The following is a 9903-nucleotide window of genomic DNA, read 5'->3' as shown; positions in this document are numbered from 1 at the left end:
GCCGGGCCCCTCCCCCGGGCTCCCCAGCCCTCCCCCGGGCAGGCCCGGCCCGCCCCGCATTCCCGGGACCCCCCGCCCCCGCCCCGGCCCCGGCCCCTCCTCGCCCCGCCCCGCCGCCGCCGGGGGAGGGTCCCTCGCCCGGCGGCTCCCGGGTCTCGGCAAACAGGCGCCTCCCCCGGCGGGCGGACTACATGTCCCAGAGTGCACCGCGCCCAGCCCGCCAGAGCGCCATCTTGAGGCCGCGGTCCTGGCAGAGGGCGGCGGGTCAGTGCCCGCGGGGTTTGCCGGGCGGGGGGGAGCGGCGTGGCAGGGCAAGCCGGCAGCGAGCCGGACAGTGTCAGGTAAAAGAGTACGAACATGAGCACTAAAGGTTCGTGCTCACGGCTGGGGCCGCCCGGGAGCGACGAGCTGCCAGGAGCCGCCCGGGTCCCCGCAGGTTCCCCCGCCGAGCTGTGAGGAACGGCTGGACAGAGCCCAGGTGGCTTTCTCGGTCTGTCAGCCGAGCGCAGAGGCTGTTAATATCTAAACAACCACCGACTGACACGGCGCCTCAGAAGCGCCAGCAGGCGGAAAGTACTTTTTTTTTTCGTGGCCAGCAGGGCGAGGGAGGTGATTCTGCCCCTCTACTCCATTTGTATGAGACTCCACCTGGAGTACTGCGTCCAGTTCTGGAGCCTCCAACATAAGAAGGACATGGACCTGTTGGAGCGAGTCCAGAGGAGGGCCACAAAGATGATCCGAGGGATGGAGCACCTCTGCTGGGGGGAAAGGCTGAGAGAGTTGGGGTTGTTCAGCCTGGAGAAGAGAAGGCTCCGGGGAGACCGTATAGTCCCTTCCAGTACCTAAAGGGGGCCTACGGGAAAGATGGGGAGGGACTTTTTGGAAGACTATGTAGTAACAGGATGAGGAGTAACAGTTTTAAACGTAAAGAGGGTAGATTTAGATTCGATGTTAGGAAGAAATTCTTTACCGTGAAGCACTGGAACAGGTTGCCCAGAGCAGCTGTGGGTGCCCCATCCCTGCAGGTGTTCAAGGCCAGGCTGGATGGGGCTTTGATCAACCTGGTCTAGTGGGAGGTGTCCCTGCCCATGGCAGGCGGGTTGGAACTCGATGATCTTTAAGGTCCTTTCCAACCTAACCCAATGATTCTACGATTCTTCCTCAGCACCGCTCCCGGGCGCCAGCCGGCCACGGCGGAGGAGGAGGAGGAGGAGCAAAGCCTGCCCTGGCCGCGTCCTCGCCCCGCCGCCTTGCTTCCCCCCGCCGCGCAGCCGCCGGTTTCCCCAGAAGTTGTAGGAAGTTTGTGTGCGTGCGGAGGCTGCCTGTGGGATTTCGCATAAATTCGAATTCAAAAGCTTAGCGAAAAAGGGCAGCACCGGGGTACAACCGGTCCTGCTCCCGACGGGCGGAAGGCGGCTCCCACCGCTCTTACCTCAGGCGCTCGCCGGCCACCCCAGCGCCCGCAGCGCGGTCAGGCACCTCCGCGGACACCCAATCCCGGGGTCCTGCGGGCGCCCAGGGCCCTGCCCGCGCAGGCAGACGCGTTAAGTCGTCCCTGCGCATGCGCACGCCCTCTCTCTTCCGGTGGTCATCATGGCGGAGAAGGAGTAAGTGGTCCTCCCGCCTCGGGATAATCCGCCGCCATCGGTGGCTGCGGCGGTGTCTGGTCCCTGTTCTCACCACCGGGGCGCTACCTGCTGCCTCTCCGCCCGCCAGGCCTCCGCCCGTGACGCGAGAGGGGGCACGAGTGGCCTGGGGCTGGGAGCGGTGGGAGGATGGTTAGGGCCTAGCGCGGCGGGGCTGTAACCGCCGCCGGTCCTGTCGCTTCCGCGGGCGACGGCTGGTGCCCCGCCGGCCCTCGGTGTGGTGGGGAGGGAGAACTGGCCCCTAGTCGCCGCTTGCGTGAGTGAGGGACGCGGGGTGGCGGAGTTTGTCGCGGCCGGGCGGTCAGTGCTGCGCGAAGCGGTGTGCGGCTGGGGTGGGGAGTCGTGGCCTGGTACACTTGAGATAGGAGCTCGCACGGGTAATGCTGGTTCTATAAACACTAGTCTTGAAAGCTTTTTCACATCTAAGAGCTTAAAATCTGGGTGAGCTTAAAGGGCTGCAAAATAAATTTGAGGATACTGCCAAATCAGTTTTTCTATTAAAGCACCTGTTGAAATGTTTAACAATCTGAAAGAGGTGCGCTGGAAACAGGCTTTATTTTGTTACAGTTGGATTGTTGCAAAGCAGGGTAAAAGTTTCTCATCACTCAAGTGGTCTTAACTTTTAGGGTTGTGAAATAGGTTGTTTGCAGCTCAGCAGCCAGTCTGTCAGAGTGCCTTGTCTAGCATTAAAGGTGATCTGTCTAGTCTGCATTAAGGCATGGTGACAGTGGGAATAAGGAAGATGCCTCATTGAACTGGCTCGAGGCGTACATATTGTATTACAAGTTTGTGTTGTTACTTGTTATGTGTAACTTTAAAGCACAGTTTCTTCCTATCAGCTAAAAATTTGGGGTTTTTTCTCTTTTCATCTAGAGCAAAGAAGGTGCCATCTGTACCGGAAAGCCTGCTGAAAAAGCGGCAGGCTTATGCAGCTATGAAAGTCAAACGTCAGAAGAAGATATTGGCTATAAAAAAGGTGACTATTTCATGATTCTTAACCTTTAATTGCTTATCTGTTGCAAATCAGTTACTATTGCTGATGTAACGCAATACAGAAATTCACAGTATTTAGGTCTAGCGCATTAGTATTTGTTTAATGTTTTGGACCAAAATAGGCTTGGCTTGGGGGGAAGCAATAACAAACCAGTTCTGGGGAGAGTAAAGGCAAAGCGAACAGTTGTCTCTAAGGTTAAAGTTAGCCTTCTACACAGCAAGAGGTTATAGCCTTTGTGAGGGCAAGCTTGATGTGTGATAATAATGTTCAGGGGAAGGGAACACTGCTGTGTAACAGTATTCCAGGTTATCTAGACTATCGCTGAGAGTAAGTCTAAACTCCATTATATGGGCAGATGTTCCTGCCATCTGTGTTATTTGTGGGAAGCTCTAGAATATGCTTTGGTTTTTGAAGGTGATTGTCATTTATTAAAAGGCATTATATAATACTTAATTGTAAATTTATTTCAGTTCCGTAAGGCACAAAGAAAGCTCATCTATGCAAGAGCCCAAGCTTACCACAAGGAGTACAGGCACATGTACAGGCAGGAGATCCGTATGGCCAGGATGGCCCGAAAAGCAGGCAATTACTACGTTCCAGCAGAACCAAAATTGGCATTTGTGATCAGGATAAGAGGGTAAGACTGAATACAGATGTAAACAATTTTATGTTCGAAAGCTCTGAAATTATCTTTCCTGTTACCTCTCTGTTTCAAGGGCTTAAGTATGTAAATAAAATCAAGCCTTACACTGGTGGATTAGAAAGTTGTTGACAGAAATGGTGTATGTATACCAGGGGCTTATTTAATGTAGTGCAAAATCATCTTGCTGGTGATGTCTACTATCTTCAGGAATCCCTGAATTTTTAGAAGGTGGCAAGGCTACAACTGTGTGCATACAGTTCTGTTTTACCTTAATCTCGATAAAATTACATGCTGGTATTCTCTAATATTTAACTAAGCTTTGTTTGAAGTGTTTGTTTAACTCTCATTTGGTAAAGTGATACAGAAAACTAACAAAAGGTGTGATTATAAGATTAATGTTCAGGAGAGCACAAGGAGAGTTCTAAATTGTTTTGGTATAATACTTCAATTCTTTTTATGGAAATTGATCTGTTTTAACTTAATACTGAAATATATAGAGATAGGAAATTTATTAAGCTTGCTTTTTGTAATTGGTAAAATAATTATGCGTTTCATATGGGAACAATGCTGTTGTGGGTTTTTTTACCTGATACTTAGTGTTTTCTGGAATGTAGATAATTGAGGCTTTTTTCCTGTGTTCTCTAGTACCAATGGTGTCAGCCCTAAGGTCCGCAAGGTGTTGCAGCTTCTTCGTCTGCGTCAGATTTTTAATGGCACGTTTGTAAAACTCAACAAAGCTTCTATCAACATGTTGCGGATTGTTGAACCCTATATTGCATGGGGGTGAGTGAAATGGCCAGTTTTATCAAATCAGGGTGAAAATATTGAGTGCCTTCTGCATTTTGCTGCACTGGACTTAAAGGTTTCCCTCGTGTGCGAAATGTTTTTCTATCTTTGTGCTTTCCCTGCTTTGAATTGAAAACACAACTAAAGCAGTGCTTTAAAAGGCAATACTTGCTAGATATGATTACATTCTCATACTAGTGTTCTTAGGAACTCTGTATGAGTAAGATTTGCGTGTCTGCTGTTTTTGTCTTTACAATTGGGACATGCTGAAATGATCTTAAATTCTGTGCTATGCAAATTTCATTTGGGGATGTTAACTTGGAATGTGGCTTGCAAAGACTAATAAGGTTTTTTTTCCACTTGTTTGTTGCAGTTACCCCAATCTGAAGTCTGTGCATGAATTGATCTACAAGCGTGGTTATGGCAAGATCAACAAGCAGCGCATTGCTCTTACTGATAATTCCCTGATTCAGAAACGCCTTGGTAAATACTGCTTCACTTAACAAAACAAATCAAGAAACCAACTTGTTGTATTGGATGATTAATGCTGAGCTGGACAGCTATCCTTATTTGCCTCTGGAGAATAGTAGTGATTAGTTAATAATCTCCACTTCTGTCTTAATAATAGCTTAATACAAAGCAAGCTGGAAGTAATTTTCATTATAAAGTATTGAAAACCAGTGTAAATAATCACATTTTAGCATCTAAAATTTGTAATTTTAAATGTAAACTCCTTGACTTTTAATAAGTCAGTAGATCTTTCAGTAATGAAAAGGTGCTGCAGCAGGAAAGAAGCTAATCATACATAGTTTTAAACTTCCTGTCAGAAGAACCAGCTAGTAAAAGCCATTAGCGTATTTAGTAAAAAGAGCATGGTGGTCAGTTGTCAGGGAATACACTGCTCTATGAGGCTGCTCCCTTTTCAGTCATGCCAGGCCAGGAATGAAAGCAAACACCGATGCCTCTCCCATTTTTGGCACTTGATTTGTTTTTCGCCTCATATCAGACTGTGTCACGTTTGTTCCTTTTCCAGTGCAATATATAATCAGATTCTAAAGGTACAAGTATTATGCTATAATCACTTTCCTTTTTAGCATTGTATTTTATGAGCAGTTAACTCATGTCACTGAAGGCTCTAGAAAGGCATTAAGAAAAAACACTATCGCATTATTCAACAGCCTAAGTAATTCAGTGAATTTCCCTGAGCTTCACATAACAAGGCTTTAAGTGTATTTAGCCTAGCTTTTCTTCAAAGAACACAGTCTGTTTTCCTGAGCTTCACTAAGTGGGGTTTGTTTTTTGTTGTTCCTCATTGCTGGCTGCAAGTATTCAACAGTTGAAAATGATGCCTCTTGCTAAATGTAACAACCAAACAATGTTGAGTTAGCTGCAGCTAATACATTTTAATTGAAAAAGTCATCAGATGTCATACAGAATCACAGAATGGTCAGGGTTGGAAGGGACCTCTGGAGATCATCTAGTCCAACCCCTATGCCTGAGCAGGGTCACCTACAGCAGGTTGCACAGGATGGCATCCAGGCGGGTTTTGGATGTCTCCAGAGCGGGAGACTCCACAACGTCTCTGGGCAGCCTGTTCCTGTGCCTGTTCCACCCTCAAAGTAAAGAAGTTCCTCCTCATGTTAAGGTGGAACTTCCTGTGTTCAAGTTTGTGCCCGTTACCTCTTGTCCTATCACTGGGCACCACTGAAAAAGACTGTTCCCATCCTCCTGGTACCCTCCCTTTAAGTATTGATAAGCATTAATAAGATCGCGCCTCGGTATTCTTTTCTCTAGACTAAAAAGACCCAAGTCCCTCAGCCTTTCCTCATAAGAGAGATGTTCCAATCCCCTAATCATCTTGTATCTCTTTGCTGGACCCTCTCCAGCAGTTCCCTGTCTTTCTTGAACTGGGGAGCTCAGAACTGGACACAATGCTGCAGATGCGGTCTCACCAGGGCAGAGTAGAGGGGGAGGATAAGCTCCCTCGACCTGCTGGCCACACTCTTTTTGATGCATCCCAGGACGCCATCGGCCTTCTTGGCCACCAGGGCACGTTGCTGGCTCATGGTGATCCTGTTGTCCACCAGGACTCCCAGGTCCCTTTCCAAAGAGTTGCTCTCCAGCAGGTCAGCCCCCAACCTGTATTGATGCATGGGGTTATTCCTCCCCAGATGGCAGTACCCTACACTTGCCCTCATTGAATTTCATAAGGTTTCCCTCTGCCCAGCTCTCCAGCCTGTCATGACAGAGTGGGTGCTTTCTTACTTGCTGCAGTTTATCAAAATTAGTAGGTATGACAGTAATAACTGATAATTTTTAGTTTTGTCATTGACCAGTGGTTCTGTAGCCCTTCTGAACACAACATTCTGAATTTTAGGAAAGCTTGGCATCATCTGCATGGAAGATGTGATCCATGAAATTTACACTGTTGGCAAGAACTTCAAAGTTGTGAACAACTTCCTTTGGCCCTTCAAGTTATCCTCTCCTCGGGGTGGAATGAAGAAGAAAACGATCCACTTCGTGGAAGGTGGGGATGCTGGGAACAGGGAAGATCAGATCAACAGACTCATAAGGAGAATGAACTAATGGTGAGATATTACCAACAGTTAATGCAATGTGCTGTTTTGTCTCTGCTATGTAGGCTGCTGCCATTACTGGTTGAACATTCATATTTAATATATATTCGCTCATGCTTGGGTGGTACCTACAGTATAAAGCTACCTGGACATACAGCAATCTGATTTTATTTTTAAAGTCTTCCTAAAGTTCAAACATTTATGAAGAAATTAAATCTTAATTATAGCTGATATGTTTAGGAAGTATAAACATTACCAATAACTTATTTTTCATTTACCAATAACTTGTTTTAGAACCTTATTTGGGTTTTATGATGGGAAGCCTTGAGATCCTGGCTAAAATTTTCAGCCCTCATTAATGAATTCTTAATATGATCAAAGTCTTGGAATTGCAAGTACAGTGTTTTTTCACATTGTCTGATTTCTGCTATAAAAGCCTGTTTAGGACTGGCAGAAGTTAAATTATCAATTTAGACCATTTAACACGACCAACATGGTTATTTTGAGTTTGCCCATTTGAGTATCCTTTACAAATCCTTTAGAAATGGGAAGATTTATTAATACTTAAAGCAGTTTGACAGAAACAGCTGAGTCCTGAAGTTAGTATCTAGTTCAAACAGTGTTTTATCATGTTGTGTTGTCACTCTGCTGTTCCTGCTTTGATGAAAAGTTTCTGCCATTCAAAGCCAAAACTGTTTTTTCAGAGTTCTCATACTCCCCATCGCTTTTTCCACCTTTTTTACACACTAAACTAGCTTTGGTGTTGCCCACATCTTCTTTTCAATCAAGGATAAATGCCTTTTTGGTATGACAGGTATGCTGGAATTTAAGAAAACTTCATTGTGTTAGGATGCTTGGAAAGAATAACAGGGAAAGACCCATTTTTCCCCGAACTGATTCCTCCAAAAACAAGAAGGTTTTTTTTGTAGGTTTGTTTGGTTTGGGGTTTTGGTGTGGTGTGTGTCTTTTTTTTGTTTGTTTGTTGTTTTTTTTTTTTTTTTTTTTTAAATCAGATGTGCAGTTTACTTTGGAATTCCTAACTTGCAGAGAGTTGATTAATAAAAAAGTAGTGGGTAGTGATGTGACTACAGCTTAAAACAGGTGCAATTGCTGTTTGGATGAGTTCTCAGAAATTAAATTTTCTAAAGGGAGGGAAGTCTCTTTTTTTGTGTTGGTTTTTTTTTTTTTTTTTTTACGCCTTGTAAAAATGTTTTTATAGTCAACCAGGCATAGTAAGTTGAGCTCATTGAGGTCTGCTGTCTGTCCAAGGAGATAAAGGAGACCTATGAAATATCTTTCCATTTGACTGACAGCTCTTTTTCTTGAAGCTTTTTGGAGGCTGTTCTTCCTCAGTTTCGACTCCTTCAAGCTTCTTGCATGTTGTTTTGTTGTGTCCATCCGTGAAGCAGCAGAGTTTTAAAGCGCTGGTTACATGGCATGTGGAAACTTGCACTTTAGGAAAATAGTTGCTTAGTGGGGACAGTGTTCTTCTAAAGCTTTTTAGCTCAACTATGGGAAGAAGTGAGTAACCTTCACAAATAGGATTGTTGCAATGTTTGGTGCCTGGGGTGATGTTACATTACTTACACTAGGATTCTTACAGAAATTTTGCTGCTGGTGGCACAAACTGTTAAAAGTTCAGTACTGGCAGATATTTCCTTTAATTTAGTGCATGAGGCTTCAGAAACAAGATTAAACAAAACTACTTTCATTTTACACTCCTGTCTGGTTTCTGAGCATAAGATGGAAACTGCTATTTTTAATTGAAACCCTGCAGGTTTGCTGTCAGCATAGATCCTTTCTCCTCCATCTTCACTGACAAACGTCAGAAGTATACTGGTGGTCTTAAGTTTTCAAGAGCTTTCTTACAGGAGAGAAGCTTCTAGTTCACTGTTGCAGTGTCTATAAATGCCTGAGATGTAGTGTATTGGCAGAGAAACTAGGGATATTCAGTTGATTGATCATGCTTTTCATGGGACTTGTAGCTCAGCATCCCATGTAAGTAGCAGACATCAGGGCTTTACTCCATCTTTTAATTTAGGAAGTGACCTTGCAATTTCTTACTTTATAAGCAGTTAGTTATTCTGTTTGGACTGCAAAAAAACCCCTCTGGTGTAAAGTGAAAATAACCGTTCTCATCTTCTGCACTTTCTATTCCTGCTATTTTCCTACTATTCTGAATAGAGTGCATCTTTAGAATACAAGTAACTTACATGTAGAAAATAGAAGAATGTTGTAGTTTGTACTGAGGTAATGGGTGACAAGAGCAGTATGTTCAGATGAGGTATCGGCAGTACTCTTAAGTGCTTTCTGAAGGGCCATGTATCTGAAGATGAGTATTTATTCCTCTGGTCTATATGTAGATGGTTTCCTGCTGTTTGTCTTTATTTCTTATTACTTAAGTCGTAGTCTCAAATAAATTAAAAAAAAAAAAGACTTTCAGTACCTATTCCTTCATATAAATGGGGGAAAAATAGCATAGTACTTGATATCGAATTTTGACAATTCAGTATTGGCAAGATACTGCATTTCGTTAGCTCTCAAGCAAACTTTGCAGGAACTAGTCTGAAGTCTTCTTTTTGCTTTCATTTTTGTAAACAGTCCCTGAAATGTGCTGAAAACAGTCACTGCAGCAAAAGTTAGAATACGCACAATGGCTCAGTATGTCTTCAAATAGCAATTTTCCCCCAATAGGCTTTTAGACAAATAGGACAATAGGTACCAGTACATAGAAACGTTTATCCTGTTAGTTCTGGCACTTGAAATCTGTGTTTTGAGTGAAGAGATGTTAATATAGAAGTTAGTTGTTGTGTGCAAGACTATTGAAGTCTTAAATCTAGTGAAATAAAATACTAGTATTCGCAGCCCAAATTATAAGTTGTAGAAATGTATTAATTCTTTAGGCTGCCAAAGTAGTTTCAGATCTACACATATCTAATTATACTTTTTTTTTTTTTTTCCCTTTCAGATTCAGATGCCCAGCTGCAATCTTTCAAACTCTGGTCTGTTAATAAAACCATCTTGCACAAAACTGTGCCATCTCAATTTGTCTCTTTTTGTGGTCCTCTTCTCTAGTGGTGGTGGTTGTCAAGTCAACTTTGGAGTAACCTGTTTCAAAGAGCCATGTATAGTTTGAATTAGCAGCATATAGATAGTACTGTTTCACCTTCATTTAGTGGAAGAATATTTGGAAGGATTCATGCAGGTAGCAGATTCGTTTTTGAGTGGCAACAATTATTTATTTTTGTTGTGATTAAA

At 44.0% G+C, this 9903-nt stretch overlaps 1 protein-coding gene across 1 annotated transcript; it reads left to right on the top strand.

The window, feature by feature from the left end:
• The first annotated feature begins 1554 nt into the window (after window positions 1-1554).
• Window positions 1555-9690, top strand: RPL7 (ribosomal protein L7). Its single transcript, XM_082479125.1, has 7 exons — window positions 1555-1607; window positions 2520-2622; window positions 3111-3277; window positions 3929-4066; window positions 4443-4552; window positions 6447-6657; window positions 9614-9690. Exons 1-6 carry the CDS (start codon window positions 1594-1596, stop codon window positions 6653-6655), a joined length of 741 nt encoding a protein of 246 aa, XP_082335251.1. The 5' UTR covers window positions 1555-1593; the 3' UTR covers window positions 6656-6657; window positions 9614-9690.
• Window positions 9691-9903: the final 213 nt, after the last annotated feature.

Source organism: Vanellus vanellus, assembly GCF_965231255.1.
Source record: "Vanellus vanellus genome assembly, chromosome: 2".
In the NCBI taxonomy this organism is placed as follows: domain Eukaryota; kingdom Metazoa; phylum Chordata; class Aves; order Charadriiformes; family Charadriidae; genus Vanellus; species Vanellus vanellus.
The sequence above is the reverse complement of the archived record's forward strand: the minus strand, read 5'-3'. Positions and strand labels throughout refer to the sequence as shown.